Source organism: Bemisia tabaci, chromosome 2 (genome assembly GCF_918797505.1).
Source record: "Bemisia tabaci chromosome 2, PGI_BMITA_v3".
NCBI classification, from domain to species: Eukaryota; Metazoa; Arthropoda; class Insecta; order Hemiptera; family Aleyrodidae; genus Bemisia; species Bemisia tabaci.
The window spans coordinates 38210676-38238064 of record NC_092794.1 but is presented as its reverse complement, the minus strand read 5'-3'; the positions used below and the strand labels follow the sequence as shown (position 1 = coordinate 38238064).

Below are 27389 nucleotides of genomic sequence, written 5' to 3'. Positions count from 1 at the left end.
ATCTATATTATACAATTAAATTTTAACTTTCAAATAAAATACATTTTAATTTTAACTAACTATTGTTAGATAAATATTTACACGCTCAAAGTAGTGAGGAGATTAAAAGTACATATTTATTTCATAATAAAAATGTCTTTTTGTTTTAATTTTGTTCGTCTTTTTCTTTTGTTGTATTAAAAAGACTGTGATCGACCGTCACCAGTCAAAGATCGAGGAGCCCCTGATCCGTCCGAAGGTACGGGGAGGCACACTTGTTTTATGGGAAAATTTTTTGAAAAACCCTGAATTCCAAGCTCATAGGGCTTACGTCTTTTCAACCTGCGACTACATTGGTCCCATTTCAAGAGCGCAAGCGCTTCTTGGTTGGGGTGCCGATGCAATCTCAGTTCATATGCAGAGTACATCTTGGTGATGTAGTTCTCTACAGAGTCAATATCGAGGTCAGCGTGAATATCAGCATTCCTCTCAAACCAACGAGCTTTAACAATACTTCTGAGTATTTTCATCTGTATAACTTCATCAATTTTATCTAAATTTGACTTGGCTGCACAACCTCACAATTGGCAACCATAACTCCAAACCGGCCTCAACATTGACTTGTAGAGAAGCAGCTTTAGTTGAAGTGAAAGCCTAGATTTGCGACCCAAGAGCCACTGCATATTGGAGAATTTTAGTCGCAGTTGAGCGACTTTTTTCTTAATGTGGGTACCCTATATGAGCCTGGAATCCAGATGTAGGCCGAGATATTTTGCAATTTTGAATTTCAGTGTCTCCTAAGAGAAGAGGGATGTGACTAAACGGTCTATTTGTGAAAACAACTTCGACCGACTTAGATGCGTTCAATTTTGTTTTGTCTTTTTCCGTCCAACGATTAATTTTATTCAAATGCATTTGTGCATTTTGTCGTGCCTCCCTGTAGCTTCTGGACGAAGATAACACGAGAGTGTCGTCTGCGTAAATGCCCAACTTTCCCCCCCTCCCAGACTGTGGGATGTCTGTAGTAAAGAGAGAGTAGAGAAGAGGAGAAAGACAGGAATCCTGCGGAACTCCCGCCTCAATCCGTCTGCAGCTTGAGACTGAATTTTCATATCGAACTCTGAACTGTCTTCCTGACAGAAAAGAGGAGAGGAGCTCCACATGGTTGCAAGGGAGCATTTTATATAGCTTTTCAACGAGACGCTCGTGCCAAACACGATCAAAAGCCTGCGCTACGTCAAGAAAAACCGCTTTACAGTATTCCCCTTGTTCAAGGGAATCTTCAATGAATTTAGGGACCCTATGAAGCTGGTCAACGGTGGAGTGTTGCTCCCTAAAGCCAAATTGGGCGTCTATGATTAAATTTTTGTCTTTTACTATTTCGTTTAGTCTTTTAATATACAACCCTTCAAAAAGCTTGGCAATCACGGGGAGTAGAGAGATTGGTCTGTACGAGGGCTGTCCCAAAAGAAACCAGACTTTTGTCATAGAAGGCGAACCGAGCGTCGTAATGAAGTTTTCTTGGGTTTGTTTGAAAGCTGATAAGCTACTGAAGATGCTTGTTTTTACAGAATGCAAACATCCGTCTTGGTAAGGAAACTACACGCTTGGAATAAAGGAAAGTCAAACTCGAGTTGCGCGATTTTTGTCTTTATTTCAAGGAAAATTTAGATACAACTTTAAAAAAAAAACCAGGTTTTAAGTTAAAAACTTCGTTGCTTTCTTATTCAAATGCTTAAAAATAAGGAAATTAACATTTTAAGCAGCTCAGGTACCAAGTCATCACCTATCCCCTTCAAAATACTCGCCAGCTTTGTCGATGCATTTTTGCCACCGTTTCTTCAATTGGGAGAAACACTGTTGAAAATCCGCAGGTTTGAATGATCGTAATTCCCTCAATCTGAAACTGTCAACCGAGAATATTACAATGGTCTTCTGAGACGATTACGCGAAAATGTCCGCAGAAAAAGGCCCGAGCTTTGGAGAGAGAATTCCTGGTTTCTGCATCACGATAATGCACCTGCCCAAGCATCCCTCCAAATTCGCGGATTTGTGCAAAGAATGCCACGAGTGTCCTCTCTCATCATCTTTATTCACCTGACCTTGCTCCGTGTGATTTCTTCTTATTTTCACGACTTAAATCTACCTTGAAAGGTCGACGTTTTCAAACCATTCGGAAATTCAAGAGAACACCTTGAAAGAATTGCGATCATTCAAACCTGAGGATTTCCAACAGTGGTTCTCCCAATTGAAGAAACGGTGGCAAAAATGCATCGACAAAGCTGGCGAGTATTTTGAAGGGGATAGGTGATGACTTGGTACCTAAGCTGCTTAAAATGTTAATTTCCTTATTTTTAAGCATTTGAATAAGAAAGCAACGAAGTTTTTAACTTAAAACCTGGTTTTTTTTTTAAAGTTGTATCTAAATGGGCCTGTTGCAAGCAAGAGATACAACCGTGCGAATAGACTATTTATAAGTTAAATGACACAAAAATTACGATGGTCACATTAAAAAAGTCTGAAATACACTCCTTACTGCACAATTTGCGTTGTTAGGAACGCGCTTTTTCAAATTTCCCGCGTCTGGGGGCAGTTTTCTAACGGCAACTCGCGGCTATTTCCGGTCAACATAAAATTGACAACATAACCTAAAAATCTGAGCTCGTGATATCGTGAAATGAAATGTAGAAGGATTGCGTTGGATATTGAAAAGTTGATCGATTTGGTTACCGCATAAAGCGTAAATGGACCACTATAAGAGATCACGTTGGGTTTGTAAACAAACTGAAGGAAAAATAACAACAACAACAACGACGACTCGGCATCTTTCGGAAATCACCGAGCCCGCTTTTTGCTATCGTTTCCGGTGATTAAAAAACTGCCCCCAAACGCGGGAAATTTGAAAAAGCGCGTTCCTAACAACGCGAATTGCGCAGTAAGGAATGTATTTCAGACTTTTTTAATGTGACCATCGTAATTTTTGTGTCATTTAACCTCTTAAAAGTCTATTCGCGTGGCTGTATTTCTTGCATGCAACAGGCCCATTTTCCTTGAAATAAAGACAAAAATCGCAACTCGAGTTTGACTTTCCTTTATTCCAAGCGTGTAGTTTCCTTACCAAGACGGATGTTTGCATTCTGTAAAAACAAGCATCTTCAGTAGCTTATCAGCTTTCAAACAAGCCCAAGAAAACTTCATTACGACGCTCGGTTCGCCTTCTATGACAAAAGTCCGGTTTCTTTTGGGACAGCCCTCATATGAGGCTGCTTCGGCTGAAGGTTTATCAGGTTTTAATAACACGAAAATTTCTGCTATTTTCCACTGTGATGGAATATATTTACATCGAATAACTGCATTGAAAATAGAGACCAACTTCACAAGGGCCTTTTTTGGCATATTTTTCAAAATTAATCCGGAAATTTTGTCAAAGCCAGGGGCTTTTTTGACCTTAATTTTCCCCTTAATTTCCTTCAAAAGTTCAGAAGGAGAAATGGTCTTTATTTTAACTGGAGGGATTTTCTTGACCTTTTTTCGGGGTTTCAATGTTGATATCTCCCCCTGTGAGTGCGTATTCGAGACTGAGCTGTCAGAGGAAGTTTCATCAGTTTCTGAAGATGTATTTGATTTTATGTCGCTATGGGGTTTAAATGCCTTTTCAAAATGGTCCGCCAAAATCTCCGCTTTTTCAGCGTCCGAGTTTGCCTATAAACCATCTGCTCTTTTGATTGAAAATTTTAGTTGTTTGGGCTTTTTTAGATATTTCGTAGCTGACCACAAGGAATAATTTTTGTCAGCTGAAGGTGATAAAGATTCTACAAAATTTTGAAATTTAAAGTTCAGAAATTCTTGGGTTCGTTTTTTAACTATTTTATTAAGGCGTCAACGCAGTCAAGGCAGAGTCAACTGCCTTTCTGTAAGCTTTTCTTTTTCTTCTAATTAAATTTAAAAGTTCTTTAGGAATTGTATAGGGGTGGGAGTTATTAACTGCAATAGGCGTATTAGCAATTGCACATTTTTTGATTTGTTCCACTAACAGCTTAGTCTCTCCATCTATATCCGCTAGCGAGGAGACTGGAGCGCTATTATCCACTAATTTTTCTAGATCTCCTCTAAATTTGTCCCAATTTGTTCTTTTAGAGCAAATAGAAGGGGGCGATTTATTAGAATTGGGTTTGTAAAAATAGATAAAATAACTTTTGCGTGACCTCTTAATGGGGGTGGTAGTATAACACAGGAAGTTTTGTCTATCAAATTTAAATTTTTATAAAGAAAAAATCAATAATGTCAGGTTTGTGATTTGGATCATACGGATAGTAAGTTGGTTTTCTGGGTGATATAAAGTAACTATCAGATAAATTTGCTGCCTCCAAGAGGGATTTTCCTTTTGGGTTCGTTATCCTGGAGCCCCATCTGGGATCCTTAGCGTTCCAGTCCCCTGCAACCATAAATGAGGGTCCTAGTTCACTAAGATAATCTTTATAATCTTCAGTGGATAATACATTTTTAGGAGGAGTATATAATCAGGCTAGATTAAAGTTGCCAAATTCGGTTTCTAGATTAATTACTACGCTCTGGAATGCGGTAGTTTCAATAATTTTTATCAAGTTATGCTTGATATTTTCTTTGATTAGCACCGAGGACCCGCCGCGGCGTTTATTCTCAGGATGCATAGCGTTGTACATCTTATAACCAACGAAATACCTTTTAAAATTATTCTTAGTGAACCAGGTCTCTGATAGGAGGGCTATATCCACATTGAAATCCCTTAGCGTGACATTGAATTCCTTGGCCTTCACCCGGGACAGGCCGCCACAGTTCCAAGCCATAAGATTTAGTGATCTGTTATTGCTCGAGCGTGATTGCAATCGAGTTACATCATCGAAATCAATAATCTTATCATTCTGTTCTGAAACAAGTAATGAGTCATTGTTAGTGTGAGACAAAAGGACATTTTCATTATGAGAGTTACACATAGAAAAAGATTAATCATTTTTTTGCTTCTAAGCGATTAATTTTTTCATTAAGCAATTGAATCTGAGTATTTAACGATTCAACAGTTTTGAGCAAAGTGTTTATAATATCAGTCTGATTTGAAGAATCAGATGCTTTGTTATCAGACACAGCTTGGGCAAAAGATTTTCCAAGAGGTTTTGGCTTATTTGCCGTAGGGGCATCCTTTTTATTTAATTTAGGGAAATTTTTCCCTGTTTGAGGGGGGAATTTTTTAGCTTTTAATCGGTTTTTTCTCGCTAGCTGAAACTCCTTGGCAAATGGGCAGCCACGATAGCTGGCTGGATGCCCTGTTGCTCCGCAATTAACACATTTGGGGTTTTGAATACGACCAGGAAAAGGACATTCATGGGAAAAATGCTTGCCCGAGCATTTTACACATCGTGGTGCCTAAAACAATAGTTTGCTGTGTGTGACCAGCCACAACAGCGCCTACACTGTGGGACCACTAGAGGATCAGTTTTAGTATGTTCAATTTTCACAATTGTGTGAGCAATTGATTTGATTTTAAAAACATTATCTACAGATTCTGTATGATCGAAATCCAGCTGATGTACCGGGATTTTGATCGGCTCATACTCCCTGATTTCCTTTTTAGAAGGAGGGGGGGGGGATCTGAAATTTGATCTGCCTGGGTATTTCCGGGGTTCTTATTTTTACTTTTTGGTGTTTCTTTATCTACTCTTTTTCGAAGACTAACTGCGGATTTAATTTTTAAGTTCTTGGCTTGAAGATCTTCAACAATTTCTTCTTCTGGGATAGAAGGAGGTAAACCTTTGCAGAGAACCTTAATGTTCCTTGTATTCTTGTTACTATGAGAATACCATTGGGTATTATTTACTTTTAATTTTTCGGAAATTTTCCTGTAAGCTCCATCAGAAGAAGGATTCACCTTCCAGGTTTCATTATTTAGAAAACGAATAGTAAACTCCTCTGGGGAGGTTTCTTTTAGTAAGAACTTAATGTCCTCGAAAGATTTAATTCCCACCACTTTAATTAATGGAGGGGAGAGAATCTTTGTAACCTTGACACTAGACTTAGTATTAGAATTATTATTTAACTTATCCGTAGGTTCCTTTGAGTTATTTTCCTTCGAAGTGTCATCCTGTGGGTTGGAGTTTCCTCATTTCCTCTTCTTGCGCTGTTGCCTGTAGATTAGGCTTTTGGCACGAAACTCTGGATCTGAGTTTGCATCCTCCGAAAGAGAGACATCACGGAAGAGGGAGCATCATCATCCTCTGATGTTGCAATTTCCATATCCTCATTTTGAAGAATGACAAATTTATTGCTAGTTGCAATCAGTTTAGGATCCGCAGTTTGGTTAGCTGCTTGAGGATGGGTTCTTAGAACCATCTTTGGTGAACTGAGTAATTTTCGATTGTCCAGAAGGTTTGATCGATTTCGTTAATTCCTTAACAAATTTCGGGTTGATATCTTTAGGTGTAGGTTGTGAATTACCTGTTTTTTGCTGTTTCACTTCATTTATTTCCGTTTGGAGAGACGTGATAATTTCATCTTGCGAAGTTAACTTACTAGTAACTGCACTTAGTTTGTTTATCAGCACTTTGTTTTCGTCAGAAACTGCACTTAGTTTGTTTTCCAGCACTTCGTTTTCGTCGTTTAACGTTTTAACCAGATTCTGTGAATGCGCCATAAATTATGTAACTTGATCAGAAACACGAGTGTCATTTAAAGTTGGATTTAGATCAACCAAAAGCACCTGTCCGATTAGAGTGTTTATATGTATCTTGTGGTTTTTTACCACTTGTGGATGTGGTAGTATTTCGTTCTGCCCCTGCCATTGCGGGGGTAGTAAAAGAAAAGTTCAACTTTTACCGATTTTTGTTTTGTAGGTTAGAATTTCGTAAAAGCACAAGCTGCCACGGCAGCAGAGACACTTGGCACGAAGGTGATTATCACAGTTGATAACAGAGAGCGCTGAACCGCATGGTTGAGCTTATCAGACAGCACTGAATTATTGGTAATGTTACCAAGGGAGACTGGTAAGCTTACTTAAAAATCGGTATTTTTACTGGTTTTTTCAGGTAGGAATATGTACCACTTTTATTGGTAGTCAATTTCCGGTAACTTTACCATTTTATCTCGGTAATTCTACCACAGTCGATAAAAAATGTTGGCGTTTTTACCAAGGTCCATTGGTAACTTTGCCATCTCACTATTATTGGTAATTTTACCGAGACAGAATTATGAGATTACCAAAAGAACCTTATTTTACCAACCGTATTTCAAGGTATGAAATAAAATACAGAGGAGGGAAAAAAAATCCAATGAAAACTCGGTGTCAGTCAACGCAATGACAAAAGTTGTAAGTTGATATTTTGGTTGACCCTCGTATAAATCCTTCTTTGATCATTTCTTAGGCCTTGTCCCCACGAGCCGTCTCACGAGATTTGTCCCAGGGAAAAATCCCACTTACGAAGTTGGAAAAAATATTGAGTTAATCAATATTTTTCCCAGTACCAAGTATGGTATGTACTTGTACGCCTAGGACCCACTGAGAGAAGAAGAAGAAGTGAAAACGAATGGACCACTAGACAAGGTACGAATTTAAGCAATCCGATACATTTTTCTTTACCAGAATTTCACGTAGAACACGATTCGTGCAACTAAAATTACTGAAACCAACTCCTAACGAAGATATTAACGCTTTTATTTCACATTGGTTACGAGGAATTTGAACTGCCCGCTCACAAGAAACTCAAAGCTCTACGAGAGTCAAATCGCTCATTACAACGGTTTCAGAAAGCTTCTCAATCGAGCAATGTTCATTTCCCACCATGTGTTGTTCAAACTATAAGTAGTTTGCTATAGCTGAGCCAAAGCGTCAAGATTGAGGCTGCCAGATTTTTAAATCGCAGATACTGTCATGATAACGTTTAGCGTGCGATGTGAATCACGTAGAGCATTGAGTTTTCATGAGCGGGTGGTTTGAATTTACGCATCAAGAATCATTTAATATCTTCGTAAGAAGTTGATTTCGGTAATTTTCGTTGTGCGCATCGTATTTTACGTGAAATTTTAGTGAAGAAACATGAATCAGAATGCTGAAGTTCGTACCTTGTCTAGTGGTCCATTGTGTTATATTTTATTCATTACTACATTGTTCATGTTCGTTTAATTAAAATAATGTGTCTAATTGTCAATTGAGTGCAATTATTATTTAAATCCTGGTTAAATACTCGACTTTAAGTAATTTATCTTCCCGCACAAACTAGCCGCAGGACTGTGTGAGCCCCGTCCTGTGGAGACAGTAACTGAGAAAAATACCAGAAGTTTCATTCCTGCGATTCGAACTTGGGACAAATCCCATGAAAACGTCCCGTGGAGACAAGACCTTACTCAAAACTCATTTGGAGTAAGGACTCCACAGAACCGGTTATGAAACCAGAACCAAAATAATACAATCGGAACTGGAGCCGAAATTTTGGCACTGCTGGAACCGGAACTGGTTCAAAAATTCATTTCGGTTCCCACCCCTGGAAACAAGCCGACTTTTAGTTGATTGGGACAGGCTTTCGTAACTGTAAGTATGATGCAACTTCACAACTGTCGAAGAAAATTCTGAAGTGAAGGAAAATAAAAACTGACATGAAAAATTGCAAGAAAAATGTATATTTTTACAAGTCAAAGAAAATTAGAAATTATCACTAAAATAGTCTGGCTTCTTGAATTTTCGGGAAGTTGAGGCACATTCAGTGGGTTGAGGTTTGGTAAGTAAAGTCCAGCAGGACAGTTGATCTACTGGTGCCGAAGGTTGCATTACTGGCATTTCATTTTTCCTGACAAAAAAAGAAACTCATAAATAAGGCTCCTTATGAAAAAGCGGTCGAATTTCACCCAAATCCATTATCCATCCACTATCCACTATCCGTCCGTCCATCCATCCATCCATCCGCTTTATCCATCCATCCATCCATCCATCCATTATAATCCACCCATCCACCCACTATAAAATAAAATCGTACTTCCCGCTCCTTTGTAACAAGTAATCACCGCAACCGCTGCACAGATCTCGGTGCGGTTTTTTCGATGGTGTGCGCCATGCGCGCGCGGAGGTCAGCCACTAATTTTTTTCGCACTCTCAGCTTCCTTGCCGCCGCTAGCGCGGAAAGAAAATTCTAGGGGACTGCGAATCGGAGGGGGGCAGTGGCGGGAAATTTCGAATTTATTGGAATCTTCCGTTGTCGTCGTTGTTATGGTTTTGCGTTCATCTGCGCCTGTTGATTGTTTCGGCTCAGTCAGCTGATACTCTTTTCCATTCTCCTCGGCTTTATTTACATTTCGTCTACGACCACTTTTTTTATGAAATTACTTTTGTGACTCTGTTTTACCCTTCCTCATCTGCAAAAGTGTGATGATACTATGCCTACCTATGGCCTAATATGTGAATACTATGCCTAAAAAAATACTAATGACAAAGCGAAAGATTAATTTGAGTAGATAGACTTTCAATTGCTGTAAGGTCAGAACAAGTAGAAAGATAAGATTAGATCGACACGTTAGTGACGCAGTTACTTCGGACGCAAGAGATGAAGAAGATGCCTCTGATAACACAGCACAACAAACAGGTTTTAGTTCGTCCGTCGAACCAAACCAATTTTTTTCGATTCCTAGGTGCTAAACAGGCCCGAAAATAACCATATTAACTTCAAGAAAATTTGCTGGTCCTCAGGGCGCCGCTATTTTAAATTTTTCAAAATTGAGAAAACCCACAAGTAGATTTTTGCTAATATCTTCTCAATGGTTCATCTCAAGAAAAAAACAAAAAAACCAGCGGGAAGAGCATAAAATTTTCTACCGAAATCACCCTCTTTTGTTTTTACTAGCTTTATTTTTTGGTCGTGAAATTAACGTTTTCTTGGAAAATTCGCTGAAAAAAGGCGCATTTTTGCTGATTTTAGGAGAAACTTTGCTTCAATACCTCCAGCCACGATTATCTGAGAAAAAAATTGTTATGCTCATTGAAAAGAGCGTAAAATTTACTTCTCGAAAACAGCGGGAATTTTTCTGAAATCGGGCCCAAACGATACCTTATGATACCCTAAAACTATGGTAAAAATTTTAGCTTGAGTATACGCACGGTTTTTGAGAAATGAGGGGGCAAAGTTGCCAAATCGCCATAATTCTGGACAGCAAAAAGACTGGAAAAATGGAGGAAAAAGTTACACCTTTGATGGGTTTCGGCTGTAAATGTTCTCATTGGGCCCCCTAACATTTCACTGTGTTCAGTTTCAAAAATTGTGGTTGCACAGTGGTCCAAAATTGGGAGAAATCGTCAACAAATCAGGATTCTTTGTCAAATGTTTAGAAATGACAGTAAAATTGTCGGTCTGCTGCAGTTTTCGTGGCTAACAATGTTCTTATTGGTCCTCAATGCATGAAATTGTGTTCAGCTTCAAAAATTTACATCGCACAGTGGTCAAAAATGGGGGAATTAGTGGAGAAGTTAAGATCCTCTGTCAAACTTTTTGAAAATGAAGTGAAACTGTTGGTCCCCTGTAGAGTTTGGATCCCGGAAAAATCCATGTTTTTAATTTTTTTAATTATCACTGCATGTCAGACCGTATTGTTTATAGAACGTTGTTATAGAATAGACTTAGTAGCATTATTTCAATAAAACATGCAAACGGTACACGGACTTTATGTCCACTTTTTTTACGTCCACAGACTTTTCGCCCACAATTTTTACGTCCACAGTTCTAAAGCCCACACTATTGTTAAGTCCATTACTTAAACGTCCACTAAGTTAAGTCCACAAATGTAAAGTCCACTAAAATCAAGTTCAAATTTATTTAATCTCCACCTACCCTTCTTTTCATTTTACAATAAGATTTAAATGTTGCAGTGAAAATAAGATGTCTCTTGCTTTACTAGGGAACCTCCTCTGCCATTAAAGGGTTTGTTAGTAGGCGATGACAGTTCTTCTAAAATTATGTGAGTTCTTTGCGGAAGTTCAACTCAGCTTTCCACATGACATCGTTTGGGACTGATCATGAAATTCCAGATTGCTCTTTTTCCCCGACCAAGTTCTCCAATTTTCTCCAAAGGACCCTGCAACCTCTTATGGGGAGCTGCACCATGATCGAATGCTTATTGATTTATGTCATTCAATTCTCCTCAAGATGCTGATCAAAAGTTATACTTGTGCCAACTTTCTATGATGCACCGTTTTCGCAAAAATCCTAAGATAAGATTCAATTATTCAGCGATAAAAAGCCAGAAAGATTCCTCATTTCAGTACTCGAGTGAACAAATCAAGGGAACTCCCCCACCGACCAGCAGTCTAATCACGGATTCCACATGCCGTTTTACTCGACCATCCAAATCAGGTTCTTGAGGAGCATAGGAACAGGAAAGACGGAACGTCAACCGGACGAGAGCGGAAAGGAGATAGCCCCAGAGTCGGCAGGTGGGTGAATTCAAATAAGGGTCAAATTCCAGGTTCTGTTTCCTCCCAAAATTTTTTTCTGAATTTTTGGGCAAACCAAACTTTATTTTGACTATCATTAGGTGTAGACTTAGGAAATATAGCTCGTCGAGCTTAATAGTTGGGCTTAAACCCGAATTTCCACCGGCAAGTGTATCACTTCCCAAAATTTGCCGTAATTTTGCCTGATTTCCTAAATTTTCATCTCAGAAGTGATATATAATACTTTTAATTAAAAATTGAGCACAATTGTCATAAAAGCATCGTCGAGCACTAAATTAAAGCAAAATTGAAAACATGTAACCCTTTCATATCTTGCAGAACCAAAAAGATTAAGAAAAAATTCATCCGTCATGAAAGATATCTGGAGCTTATTCTGCTTGTCTTTTAGACAGTTCCGTCTGTTTATCAAAATGCGCACTGTTTTCGTTTCACACGAGAAGAAGCTTTTATTTCTTGGAATATTGCAATACAAAATGGATCAAAAACACCGAATTTTAAAACTTCGAGTGGGCGTGTACCCGCTGAAGTGGTGATAAAGCCAGGAAAAGTTTGAGTACTTACATTAATATAACAATTACACCGGTCAACTTTTTTTTTTTTTTTTTTTTTTTTTTTTTTTTTTTTTTTTTTTTTTTTTTTTTGATTTTTGATTTTCCGAAGATTTGCCAATGGATTCCGAGTTTATTTTTGGCGCTGACTCGGAAGAACACCTCCATTTACCTGTATCGATGCGATTAATCCTGGGAAAGTTCGGAATTTTTCCGGAGAAATCGGAATTTTCATTAAAAATCTAGCTTTTCCAGAAGAGTCAATTTTCCGAGAGAATCTGCGCACGATGGAAAAAACACGGGAATTTTTCGATTTCGTAGGCTAAGATACATAAGAAACCCTATTGCACCCCTATTAAAATTTCCTTTCTTTTCCTTATACCATGGTTTTCCGGTCCAGTTGCATTAAAATCAATTAGTTAGTCACCGAGATAGTGTTTTTAACCACGGCCACCATCTTAGATTTTCGAATCTCGGAAATTGGACTAAAATTCAAGTTCCACACTCAAAAACACCCGCGGCGCATGGGTACCAAGTTTCGCGTAAATCGATTGATTAGGATCTGAGATAGCATTTTAGGCCATGTCCGCCATCATGGATTTTCGAATTTTAAAAATTTGACTAAAAGTTTAAGTTCCCCATTGAAAAGTACCCCCGGGTACCAAGTTTCGCGTAAATCGACTGATTAGGTGCTGAGATAGCATTTTAGGCCACGTCCGCCATCTTGGATTTTCGAATTTTGAAAATTTGACTAAAAATTCGAGTTTCCCATTCAAAAATACCCCCGGGTACCAAGTTTTGCGTAAATCGATTGATTAGGCGCTGAGATAGCACTTTAGGCCATGTCCGCCATCTTGGATTTTCGAATTTTGAAAATTCGACTAAAAATTCGAGTTCTCCATTGGGAAATACCTCCGTGTACCAAGTTTCACTTAAATCGGCCGAAAAGAGCGCCTACAGGGCTTAAACAAGCAAGTCTCAGTTGATTAGGCGCTGCGATAGCATTTTCGGTCTTATCCGCCATCTTGGAGTTTCGAATTTTCAAAATTCGACTAAAAATTCAAGTTCCCCATTGAAAAATACCCCCGGGTTCCAAGTTTCACTTAAATCGGTAGAAAAGAGCGCCTACAGGGCTTAAACAAGCAAGTCTCAGTTGTAACAGTTTTCCACTCTGTCCCACTACACTGGGACATGGGACAGGATGGAAACATATGGGACAGGATGGAACGGGACAAGATGGAACGGAACAGGATGGAATAAGCTGTTTTTTAAGCTTATCTCTAACAGTAAAGACAATTTTGGTGTTTTTTTTCACGGAATATTTAGTAGCACGTCCTAGAGGATCGGAATAAGAGAAAATGTTCCCTAACGCACACTTCGAAAGTGTTTTACGAGCTGATATTAGTGTGTGTGTGTATGCTGGACGCCCTGTTAGTTATCGTGTATAGCATTCTGTTTGGCATCATTAATGGCGTTAATCTTGCACAAAAATTTGCGAATTTCAGAATTTTTGCCATCTACGCTACGACGTGTGAACTATTCAATCAAAACAAAAAAAGTCGTTTTTGGAAAAACCTCAACGTTACGGCAATCATTTAGAGCTTATTACATCGTTGCCATGTCTCTCCTGACTGTTGCTGACTGTTGCTCGGGACAATGATTCTAGCGCGTGAAAAAGTTATTGATGGAGCAAAAAATAAATTGACATATTTTTTTTCTCAAATTCAAAAGCATTACCTATCATCTCCGATAAAGTTTTCTTAAATAATCACTCTAGTTATGCTGCAACATCGATTTAAAGTCAAGAACCAGGCACGGGGGACACGCAAATTTGGGACAAATGTAGGCAATTTGCACATTCAAAGTGCTCCTAAATTTTTATTTCAGTCCAAATAAAGTGGGATTTAGCATACAATAGTCAACAATAGTGTGGAAAATGAGAAAAAAATTTGATCTGCCCATGTCTCTCAGATTATGACGATTAAAACAGCTCGGGACACCAAATTAGACGCTTATTTGAACTCACCCAGGTACAGATAAGAAGACGGACACGCGCTACGATTTTTCCTTATTTACATCGGGCCTGTTCTCAAATGCTTTGATCCTTTTCATGCATAGTCGCCGAATAATTGAATCTTCTCTTTGATTTTATGCGAAAACGGTGCATCGTAGAAAGTTAGCGCAATTATAACTTTTGATCAGCATCTTGAGGAGAATCGAAATACATAAGTCAGAAGGCAATCGGTCATGGTGCAGCTTTCCCATAAGAGGTGTGCGGGGTCCTTTATTTTATGGGAGATGAGGATAAAGAAGTCGATAGGCGTTGCCAAATTGTAGGTGGTTTAAAAGAGAATTTAACTTTACCGTTACAAAGGATGTTCCATGAGCAAAACCACCTCATGTGAACATTTAAAACTGCTTTGGGGAGGATGCCGAATGAAAATTATAAGATCGTAATCTATCCAGATCGCACAATCTCTGGTCAACATCCGCAAAGATATAATGCATCATTTGTTAATAAAATTGCAGCTTTAGTCACAGGATTAGAATCAGGGACGCGTGACATCATTTTGCATGCACGAGACAACCAATTGAAAAGAGTACCAGAAACTCATGAACATTACGATGCCTTGCAATACCCGCTGATTTTCTGGGAAGAACTAGAGGGTTACCATTTCGAAGATTTCCTGATTGATCCCAAGTCTAAAAAGCCTCGTGGGAAGAAAGTGTCTTGCAAGGATTTTTACTCTTATCATATAATGGCTTGGAGCGATTCTTTCCATATACTTCTTCGTTTTCGGCATCTATCTCATCAGTCTATCACTGATATGATCGTCAAAATGAAGTCAGAGCAATTACGTTATATTTAGTTAAATTAAAAGAAATTGAGCTGTGAAAATTATGCTCACTTGAAGGGCGCAATACAAAACGATCCGAACGTCGATCCCAATAATTTGGGACAGGCGATTATTTTACCCTCGACTCATGTAAATAGTCCAAGGTACCTTTATGAATACACTTAAGATTGCTTTGCATACGTTCATTAAGAGGGCCGTCCGGCCCTTTTCATAGAACCTGTATTTGTAATCCAGGCTGGAAAGAAATAACGGATAAACTGATGCCTGATCCGAATGCTATTGATAGACATGATCTAATAGCACGAGTGTTTCACTTAAAGTTAAGAAACTTTGATGAATTAATTACAATTCCCTCATAAGTGATATTAATTTAATTTCATAACCTTACATCCTGCCGTGCTTCCTGCTTTATTATAACGTAATCATCAATTTGCACTGACAATTCATCAAACTGAAGCCATTTATTTTGCCATTTTTCCACATACCGTAAATACAATCGAAAAACCTGAGTCAACGGAGGTTGCGGAGATTATCCGTTTCAAAACCACGATTCAAAACCAAGTACAATTTTTTACAATTACGCAATCACCATTTTACACTAACAACTCATCATACTAAAGCAGTTTTATTTTGCCAAAATGAATATACTTACCATCAAAAAACGCAGGTGAACGGAAGTTGCGGAGATTATTTGTTTCAAAATTGGAGTAAGATTTTGTTTTATAGTGGATTTTAGGGTTCAACTGATGTAGCGCAGAAGTTTAAGTAAATTCATCCAGGAGTTAAAATAAGACATCATTTAATTAAATGTCAAAGCAAATTAATTGAAAATTAAGATTAAATGTTTCTGGCGATTACTTTTTGGTTAAAACCTGCAATTACCAAGTATTTCCCTCTCGATTCTCTTGGAGATTTTTCTGCATAGTTAAAAAAAGAACGATCAACTTTTCTTTTTGGAGTCTGGTTGTGAATCTTCTACGCTTACTAATTAAGGACTACCAATTCCGAAAATCAAATAGTCACAACCTCAAAAAGGTTGACAGTTGGAAAAAAAAAAAAAAAAAGGATTATTTATTTTGAGGTGTGAGCTTTCAATGGCTATTCTGTCAAAAAGTTTGTTACTTCACAGTAATGTTCAAGATATTGTAGACCACCTGTATTAGGATTGGAAGTTTTTTTCAGGGGGGGGGGGGTGGAAGCAGGAGTGTAAATCTTTCATAAAAATCAGTAGAAAGCTGATTTTGTCGGCACTGATGGACAGGGTGGCATGTAACGTAAAAAACTTTTAAAGGATTGAAAATTTCTGTAAAATATTTCATGAATTTTCAGGAGCCTGTGAAATTTACGTACTATTCTAATTTTATCCCATCTATTGAAGTAAAAATCAATTTATAGGTTCGTGAAACAATTCTGCATCATTCCTTTTCATTGTAGAGCCCTTTTTCTTCATTACTGCTTCCTCTTTTAGAATTACAACTGCTACAAGCCTGAAATGTATACCTCCCCTGGCCCCTTTCCTGTGTGAATCTTTCCGACTGGCGACTTGGACGGTCAACCGTTGGAATTCGGCGGTTTACCCCGAATCTCCACCGCGGCGGTGCATGTTCGGGGATCGAGCACCTCAACGTTTTCATGTGAACAACTAAGATGGCGGCGCATATTGCGCGGGTGTTTTGAATTTACGGATCGCGGGCAAGATCTACACCTTGAGCGGACTTGAAGCAACCACATACTTTATTAACATTTAGATTTAAATGTTTTTTCAAGTTAATATTAATTCCTGATAGTCGAATGAAGGAAGTTTTCTCCCGTTTGAACAAAAGCTGCAATGTCGCCGTTTATCATTGCATTATAGGAGAGAAAAAGTAGCAGCCAAAAGAATGAGTCATGAGCGATCATCCTCAGCATCCATTCCTTCTTTTCAGAGATTTCTTGTCATCACTTATCAGAGATGCAAAATGAAATTTAACATGATATGAAAGTTCACAGATTTCTGAGGAGGAGTGTACACCACCTGTAAAATTATCTTAAAATGAAATCATGAGTTTGACTCTCATTTTGTTAAATATTGAGATTTTACTGATTTTACGCATTTCACAGTCTACTGAGCCTATTGCAGAAGTTCCAATTTCATGAAATTTTACCTTATATGAAATTGCATGCAATTTTGCATCTCTGTTCATTATGGAGCCCATTCAGCAGGCTATCAAGACTGAGGCTGCCTTAAAAATGTAAATGGTGCTAGCAAGAAAGGGGTTGGGCCTCTAGGAGGAACATATTTTTTCAAATTAAAATTTATCACAAGGGTGAAAAGTCTCACACATCAGGCAAATAGGGATTGTCCCCTCCCCCTTATTCAGTGAGAGTACTAAAATTTTTCTGGAACAATTTTGGTCAATTTTACTGTGAAGTGTGAGTGTCAGCAGCGCCCAACTCCCTCCCCGCAGGTACAAGACCTCTCCAGTTAGATTCCCTGGGTCCAGCTGAAATAGCACAGCTACATTTAATCATTCGTTAATAAGACCAGTAGTAACCTATGGTGGTGAAACCTGGACCATGACAGAAGGAGACCAACACATGCTGAGGCGATTTGAACGGAAAATCATACGAAGAATTTATGGAGCGATGAAAATCAATGAAGAATGGCGAATTAGAAGCAACCAAGAAATAGAAATGATCCTAGAAAATGAAGATATCGTAAGGTTTATCAAATCGCAAAGGATAAGCTGGCTTGGCCATGTACAAAGAATGGAAGAAGAAAGGATGCCGAAGAAGGTGCTGAAAGCTAAAATATTGTCAGCAAGAAAGAGAGGAAGACCTGGGCTTCGGTGGCTAGACGGAGTTGAGCAAGACCTGAAGAAAATGCAAATAAAAGGATGGAGTGGACAAATCAAAGATAGAGGGATGTGGAGAGAAATTGTTATGGAGGCCAAAGCCCACCCAGGGCTGTAGCGCCGTTAGTAAGTAAGTAAGTAACATTTAATCATTCAATCTAATCTTTCAAATCTACGTTTAGTCGTACGTTTATGGTAGACTTCAGACTTCGATACTTGTCTGTTGCGCATTTGCAAACATTTGTTTTTTTTTGTAACTGTCTTCAAAACACCAGCGTCATTGTCCGGTGGATTTTCCATCAGAGTCTATACACTTAGACTCATCACTGACCAATTTCTCTGGAATATCTAGCATAAATGGTTAAAATGTAGATTTCACTTTGCAGATAAAGTAGCTGGGGGCCTAAAAAAAAATTTTCATGTATATTAACTTCTTTTAGAAGTCAATTGCCTGCATTAATTAGGGTTTAAGATCTTTACAAATCGAATATTATTGTAAGATTTCACGAGGAAACGCGTTGTGCGTTGAGCCTAATTTGCTGCTGACCTTAAAAGAAGCATGTGGACTTTAGGTCTGGCTGTGTTATGAGAGGCTGCGCAACAGAATCAAATGATTCTCTTGAAATAAATTCCTTACCTCTGAACTAGAAAAGCCATTGACTCAGCTTTGTTCTGATCCCAACACGAATAAAACAATCAGCCCAACGGGCAGCAATTGTCAAGAGATATTTATGCATTTATCCTCTCTGTTATTTGCACTTGGTCTGGAAAAGACTGAAATAATGGTTTATACTGCTGAGAGCAAAGGAATTTGTTCGATGTTCGATGTCTTTCGCAAATATTGACACATTACGGCAAGAGGCTGGTGTTACCTTTGATGTATCAACGAAGAGGTATCACAAACAACTCCGAAGTTAAAAGTTACAAGATCAAGGAGCGCTACTACATATAAATTTGAGAATACTAGATATTCATACCAATTAATCAGAAACGTTTGGAGACTTTTATACGTAAATTCCGGTGGAAAACCCACTCCATGAAGACATTAGAACAATGAACAAGTGGAGTGAAACAGTTGCAAAAAGTAAACAAATACTTACGTTCGCGTAACGGTGAGCTTAGCTTATTGAGGCTAAAATGGAACGACTGAAACGATTTAAATTAAATTACTTTGGAATTATCATACTATGATCAATCAGCACACGATGCTTGGGCATGCGACCGTACGTGAAAAATTACTTAAACAAATATGGCGGCGGTCCGTCACAACGTTGAGAGTGCCGAACCCCGAAAACGCACCGCCGCGGTGGAGATTCGAGGCAAACCGCCGAATTCCAACGGTTGACCGTCCAAGTCGCCAGTCGGCAAAACCATTCCTGTGTCCTCCTCCTCTCCTCTGATCTAGACCGGAAACCTAACCTCAAACTTGTTTGTTCACACTTCAGGTCACCAACTAATTGCTATTGTTTTGCTAATCATGAAATCTAAATCTAAATTCAGAGGTTTTTTTTAAAGTTGTATGAACTAAAAACTGAAAAAAGAAATACAAGTGGCCATACTGCAATTGGAAGTGTGTAGTTAATGCAATGCATATGAAACAGCACTTGTTGATGAAATATAGCAAAATTCCAGGGACCTAGCTTTCAAAACTAAAGAGTTGGATCCCCCGGAAAATTACAACCCACGTCAACGTCACTCCCCTCAAGAGTGGAGGTGAAGGAACAAGTGTCCGTGGCAATCAATATGTAAATGAAAGCGACGAAGACTCAAGAGTCAGAGCAAAAAAAACACCTATGTGAAGAGGAAAATCAACCAAGAGGAAAGAGGAAGACCCAAAAGTACACCAAGACATACACAACCAACTCTTTCTGTGAAAAATTTCTCGAGTGACACTATGTCTTGTCAAGAGCGAGTAAGTATCAATTTTTTACACTTTTATGGTAATGGTTCAGCCAGCCTAAATATAATTCTACCAATGAGAGATACATTGTTGATTTAAACTCACTTGCAGTGATCTAATACTGATGTTTCCAATGCATTTCAATGAACCCAACGCTCTCTGGAGATCCTTTAGTTGGGTGGAAATGTTTGGCTTTCTTATGTGAATATGCAAGTTGTTGGGCAATTCAATAAAAGTCAAACAACATCAACCATTGTGAATGGGTAATTCTGTTTCCAAACGAAGCCAAACCGTCTACTTTGGCATCGCACTTAAAGTGTTTCCAATAATTAAGTCCAAATTTTGTTGGCAATTCAATGATCTTTTGACCAATGGCTTGAAAGGGTGAAATCGACAGTGAAAGAACCTAGTAGGTAAACACATATCTGAGTTTGTGATGTTGCTCTCTTTCAGCAATCATTTACGTTAATGCAGGAAAGTCATTATTTTCACTGTCGACAAAGCATGTCTATGCCTATGGTGGGGTTTAGGCATCAGATGATACCTCATAGGGCTCAAGCCAACCTAAAAAGACTAAGGACCTCGCTTACATTGGCTAAATCAATCCTGTGACAATGAATTAGAGACTGAATAACTGAGCCTGCCATTGTTTTTATGGAGAATCAAAACTATCGCACTCTTCTCCTTACATTGAGTGCGGCAAGGGTTGATTCCTTTTGTTGCAAATCAATCCATTGATTATTACGTCTCCAGTCTCACTAGCCTCAATGCTAATCAGCAAGTAACAAAGTAAAGGAAATAGATTTTTCCTTTAAGCTATTTACGGTCATTTCTGTACCATCTGCAGGTACATTTGCTTTTCATTTTTTTCTTTTCAGGAGGATCACGATGCATCATTCAGCAGAGCACTTATGCAATAGCAACATCCTTTTGAAAATTTGTACACCCTTTGTGGCAATGTTTTTAAAAAAAATTCAATCCATCATTCAAGATACCATCACGGGATCACTGAGGTAACAAATTCTTCAACAGAGAGTATGAAAAACTGTCGGCTGAGGTGAAAGAGGAGTTATAAAAAGATAATACTCTAATCATTGGCCTAGATGGTTGGAGTACTTGTGGAGGAGATTCAATTGTTAATATTTTACTATTCACTACCGCACCTATGTTTGTACAGTCTCTTAACTGTAGAACAAGTCATCATTTTGGCACCTATTATGCTGGTTTAGCATGCATTGTTATTGATTCGGAAGGTGCTGACAAGTTTATTGGTTTCATTACCGACAAAGCATGCAAGCAGCAGGGTGACTTGTTGAAGGAAAGTACCCTCATATGTGTTGGTATGGATGTTTAATACACCATCTGCATTGACTCTTAAGTGATATAACTGATAGAACTGGTGTCATAAAGACTGTTATAGTGACTGTTCAAAACTATCGATTGAAATAAGAGATAAATCTCTTTTTCTTCCTATTTTTAAAGAGAGGCAATTTGAATTGTATGGATCAAAACACGGAAGTCTGAACACAGTATGAAAAACCAGAATTGGCTCTAATTATACATGCTCTAAAGCTGTTTTTAAAAATAAAGATGACTTAAAGGCACTGTGTGTTGATAGTCGACATTACAAAAAGGTTGGCAGAAACACTGCTCCAACTGTTGATGCTTCTGTAAAAAGGCAAATCCTATCAGATGATTTCTGGACAAACCTTCAGACAGTTTTGTACTTTCTAGAGCCAATTTATAAATGGTTCATAAAAGTACTATCAGACTCTGTGCTCATGAGAAGAGTCGTTGTTTGCTTCAAAGACATTGAAGATACGGCCAGTCATATTTTTTAGACCTCAAACACTTTCAGTCAAGAAGACGAAAACTAAGTTTGCAGAAATTTTGAAAGATCGTAAAGAATTTTGTGTTAGAAACATCCATCTCACTGCTAATTTATTAGACCTGTTTCAAGACTGGGACAAGTACTTGTCAGAAACAGGAAAGACAAGAGTTGAATGCACCTGTATGCTTTGTTTTGACGCGTTTATGCCCTCCCATTTAACCCATATATCATCATCTCTTTCAAGACTAGCTGCTATTAAAGTTGGAAGTGCCATATCCTTTGCAACAACGCGATTGTCACTGGTAATTAAAGTTTCGCACAAAACGCACACAATTTCAGTATCCTGTTCCACTTTCAGCACTCAAAAAAACATGACAAAAAAGACGCAGCCGTGGTTTGTCATGGACTGACACAAATTGCAACTCGCCGAAAAATGAACTAGATGAGGAAAGAGGAGAAAAGTGTCAAAAAACACCCCAGCAACTGAAACAGGATGAAACCTGTTGTTCAATCATGGCACAAGACATTGAGCGCGTGACGCGAAGTTCGACAAGTTCTAAGCTGGACTTATTTTTTATGATGTTTGATATATATCAAACATCATAAAAAAAAACCATAAAATAAAATATATGGATTTCAAATATTTGAAATCCATATATTGACCTCACACAAATATATGAACCAATAATTGGGATTAAAGAGTCATCCAACTACGTTTCCTTGCTTTTCGGCATTAGCTCGCCCAAAGGCCATTTCTCCAGCATTAAAGGTAACTGGCTGAAAACAGAATTTTGCACAGCAAACAAGGTAAATATACATAATTATTGCGTATCATATATATTCCAGGCATGTATAAGAGGGTGACGGGGCGGGAAAGTTGAGATACACGTCGACCGGCGCGGCAGCGCGGTCTAGACCCGTACTCAGGTACGTACGCCCCTATGCAGCAGCCATTTCGAGGGCCAAGGAATGCCTGGAGAAGAGAAAGCATAAGAAATTTTTGTGTGCAGAATTTGATGAGGAACATTTTCCCAACTATACGCAACTCGCCATCTCCAACCATTTGCGAATTATAGCCAAAAAATACATTTTTTAGACTTTTATGCAGGGTTAAGCAGAAGGGATATCAATGGGGATTTTTAGCTTGTGCCTCTCTGGACCCTAACAAGCAACTTTAGCTAAAAATCGCTCAAAGGAATTTTCTCCCCTAATCCGGGATATTTGATCTGATTTGACTGGACCAAGTCACCTAGTAAAAATTTTAATAAGCGTCTTAAATTTCAAAATGGAAACCTTTAGTACTCCCGTTTCTATGTCTTCACTATTAAAAAACAGATATTATTATTTATCGCTACTTTTTTCCTGAAGTTTTTAAGAGTGTTATTGATTTCCGAAAATAATTTAATTCGTTATTTCAAGCCAAGCAGCTGTGACTTACTGTGAATTTAAGTGAATGTTATTATATTAAGAAACAGACTGTGGTTATTGATAATCTGGTTCCTCTCTAACTGCCTCAGAAGCAGCAATTTGTTTTGTTTTTTCCCGTTTCTTTATTATTTTCTGAGCTTATTCTGAATACTTTCGGAGGTTTTTTCCCAAATCTAGCTCAATGCTAATATGCAATTCCTTCACATGTATTATTGAATTTGTAGGTATTATTGAGTATCTAACAAAGTTGCAAACCTCTGTTGCATTTGTTTTAAAGGACCCCGCACACCTCTTATGGGAAAGCTGCACCATGACCGATTGCCTTCTGACTTATGTATTTCGATTCTCCTCAAGATGCTGATCAAAAATTATAATTGCGCTAACTTTCTACCATGCACCGTTTTCGCAAAATATTAAAGAGAAGATTCAATTATTTGGCGACTATGAATAAAAAAGAACAAAGCATTTGAGAACAGGCCCGATGTAAATAAGAAAAAAGCGTAGCGCGTGTCCATCTTCTTATCTGTACCTGCCGACTCTGGGGCTATCTCCTTCCCGCTCTCGTCCGGTTGACGTTCCGTCTTTCCTGTTCTTATGCTCCTCAAGAATCTGATTTGGATGGTCGAGCAAAACGGCGTATGGAATCCGAGATTAGACTGCCGCTCGGTGCGGGAGTCCCCATGATTTCTTTGTTGACACAGAGCCGCTTGTCAATCAAGCACTGAAATGAGGAATCTTTCTGGCTTTTTATCACCGAATAATTGAATCTCCTCTTTCATTTTTTGCGAAAACGGTGCATCGTAGAAAGTTGGCGCAATTATAACTTTTGATCATCATGTTGAGGAGAATCGAAATACATAAGTCAGAAGGCAATCGGTCATGGTGCAGCTTCCCATAAGAGGTGTGCGGGGTCCTTTACGGATCTACGCTCTAACAGTCGATTTTTGTTTGCATTTAAGTAAATGAATTTTTGAAACTCTTCCAAGTTTTGTTTAGATTTTATGTTTTGCTATTACGATGCCAAATGGTGTTATTAGTTACCTCCATGAGCATGGAACAGCATACATGTTGCAACAAAAATAATCATGATCACTAAATCAAGAAGGGGTCATAGTCTGCGAACTGTTGAATATACAGAATAGTTTTGCGACAGTACCAGGGCCAGATTTATGTTTTTGGCGCGCTAAGCAGAAATTTTCGAGTCGCCCCCCTCGCACGTCCCCCCCCGCCCGCGCATTTCCCAACCCGACGGTCTTCTTTGGTTACTACGTGCTAACTCTAACAGAATACAAATTTTTCGAGTGAGTGAATGATTCTGGGGCAGAAACCAAAACCAGGTACCTGTTCCTGTTACTGTTAACTACGAAACTAGGAGAGAGTTTGACCCTTGAAGTCTAGGGTCAGGTCATTTAAAAGATGGAACACAATAAATTAATGGTTCTCTGATGTAATTTTGCAAGAAAATTCTGATGGGACAAAAATAGGCATTTCATATGCATGCACAGGCACTTATGGAGTAATAACACGCAATATTTACATTGTTAATGTTGTTTCGCTGTTCTTGTCTGTGTCTCCATTGCCTTTATACAATCAATCAACAATCAGAGTTTCTGAACTTTCGACTCAATTCTCAATTTTTTCAGAGTTTGGAAAAAAAAAAACCCAAAATTTGGCGCCCCTCAAAATCTGGCGCCCTGTGCAGCTGCACCGATGCACCATAGGTAAATCCGGCCCTGGACAGTACATCGATCGACTTCTTGTTCCCCATAAGATTAAATTCCTCTCAAGCTTGGAGTGGATGAGGTAAGCTGTTAGTTTTCTCTAATTTTGTGAAATTATAGTGTTGTACAATTTTCATGCAAATGTTGCAATTATTTTTTCCCTTTTATCGGTTCTTTTATAAGATTTCTTAAGATTTCAGATAACTTCACTTCCCCAGTTCAAAGCCAGTTGGCAAGTACTGATTGTGAGTGTTACTTCAATTGTTTGTTCTATTGCGCATTAAAAAATTGAAAACCTTAAATTGTTTCTTTATTTTACTTTCAGCCACAAACCAGGAATTATTATGTTTTGTAATAACTTTTTCTCCTTTCTTGAGTTAGACTCTTTCAAACAAAACTAGAGATGGAGGTTCATTCTAGTGCATTTAACATGTGAAACAAATTTTCTGAACCTAGAAATTGAGTGCGCCTTGAGTGAAGGAATCAAGAAGCAGTTTCATAACTTTGATTAACTTCCAAGTTGGAATATTGCATGGTGCTTTGTAACAAAGAGAGACTGAGGTCTTGAATACACAGCTCAAAAATTGATACTTAGTCCTTGAATAAATTTATGTTAATTCTTTTAACAGCAGAGGTCATCAAGGTCTGTGTTTCACTTGTATTCTTTGATGGCTCATTCTTTCAAAAGAAGTCACTGTGCTCCTCAATGTGTCAGCAATTCAGCATCTCACACTTAAAGTAATTATTGGTACCTCATTGCAAACTGCTGAGAAATACTCTCTTTGCACACAGTTTCACGACGCTCTCCATATTACCTCTCCTAATTTCCTAAGAAATATCCCTGAAATATCTAGGAGCGTTTTAAAATCCTGACCTTCGAATCAGTTATACCTTAGGCATTTTGTTATTGCCTCAACAGATCTACCCATTAATACCCTCCGAGTAACTGAATCTCCTACTAAAGATAAAATGTCTACAAAAGACATTTTCCTAAAAATAAAATTTAAAATCTTGGTATCTTTTACTTTACTCCTCGAGAGCCTCCTGCATTCTTTGGGTGCTCTCAAGGAAGAAGGAGGAGGGCATCTTGCCATTTTTTATTGAATTTAAATGCCGTGAATCAATGGCGTTCTGTAGGGTTGAAAAATTTAAGGAATAGAAGAGGCTTGAAAAAGGATACCCTCTTTTTCTTTGCTCTCCTAGATGAATCAGTAAACCTAGGGCTATGAGAGATTCAGAAGAAGCGTTCCAAAATCATGTTTCTGACAAATTCGCTCTAAAAATATTCACTTGAATTTGATTTTTTGCTTCTTTAAGAAAATGAGGGGCTTTAAAACCCTATTCTCCATTCTTAGTCTTGGGACACCATTAGTTGGAGCCTTGTTGCCCTCCCCTCACCCCTCCACCAGTCCTAGAAGCTGTCCTAGAAGTGTGCCAACGTACCCATAGTCGGACAATATAAAAATGAGTATCTACATCTAAAAAAAAAAATGGATAAAACCGTTGTTGTTGGCATTCAGAGGCCTTCTTCTGACAGTTCTAAGTTATAATGGTGAATTCCGAACGAATTTACTTTAATTTTTCATAAATTTCATTAATTGTGGAATTTTCAGAGATATTTCGTGTTTCTAAATTTCATGAAATATTGCCACCCTGTTGATAGTGCCATATAAAAACTCATCTTCCAAACAGTCCCCATTTCTAATCTCCTTTGAATTTTCTTTAGCTAATCTCCTTCGAAAAATCCAAATGAAATAAAAGAGTGTTCAAAGATGAAAGAGCGGAAAGATAGTTTACAGATTGGTGGATGGTACGAGGGGCGTTCAATAAGTAAGTATCCCCCCTCTCTAAAATCAATAGGAATGAACCAATTTCTAAAAACTTGGGCTCAAAATCTTCCTTAGGATATACTGAGTTCAACCAAACAAACCGCAACAAAATCGGACCATGAGCGGCCGAACGCGAGCCGTTTGAACGCGCCGAGGTGCACGCCGCTCCCGCCGAATCCGCGGAGATTTGAAGTCCGCGACAAGAGAAGAGCTTCTCCGCCAACATTTCAGTCGTTCATCACTGACAAAAAATCAAAGAAGTTTTTGTAAAATAGGGGGCTTACCTCACCTCTCCACATAACCAGCTCGATCCAAGCAGGTCTGATACTGATTGTGAGACTAAGAGAACAGCTTTTGGATACCACGCGTGCAAAAGTCTTTCAACTGGCTGAGGATGAAAGTGTTGACGGCTTGTTTGACCTCTTCCACTGATTCAAAATGAACTCCCCAGAGTTCAGATTTTAGATACGGTAATAAATGGCAACACAGACCACCATTTATTCCCTTTTCTGAAATCTGAACTCTGGGGAGTTCATTTTGAATCAGTGGAAGAGGTCAAACAAGCCGTCAACACTTTCATCCCCAGCCAGTTGAAAGACTTCTGCACGCGTGGTATCCAAAAGCTGTTCTCTTAGTCTCACAATCAGTATCAGACCTGCTTGGATCGAGCTGGTTATGTGGAGAGGTGAGGTAAGCCCCCTATTTTACAAAAACTTCTTTGATTTTTTGTCAATGATGAACGACTGAAATGTTGGCGGAGAAGCTCTTCTCTTGTCGCGGACTTCAAATCTCCGCGGATTCGGCGGGAGCGGCGTGCACCTCGGCGCGTTCAAACGGCTCGCGTTCGGCCGCACATGGTCCGATTTTGTTGCGGTTTGTTTGGTTGAACTCAGTATATCCTGAGGAAGATTTTGAGCCCAAGTTTTTAAAAATTGGTTCATTCCTATTGATTTTAGAGAGGGGGGATACTTACTTATTGAACGCCCCTCGTACTTTTTAA

The 27389-nt window shown here is 38.6% G+C and overlaps 1 protein-coding gene across 1 annotated transcript in view; it reads right to left on the bottom strand.

Annotated features, from left to right (window-relative positions):
* Positions 1-8606: 8606 nt before the first annotated feature.
* stc (nuclear transcription factor, X-box binding stc) overlaps positions 8607-27389 on the bottom strand; it is a 134201-nt gene continuing 115418 nt past the window's right edge. Inside the window, exon 13 of the mRNA XM_072297281.1 lies at positions 8607-8789. Within this exon, the coding sequence (XP_072153382.1) occupies positions 8645-8789 (145 nt within the window). The 3' untranslated portion in view covers positions 8607-8644. The remainder of the gene's footprint in view (positions 8790-27389) is intronic.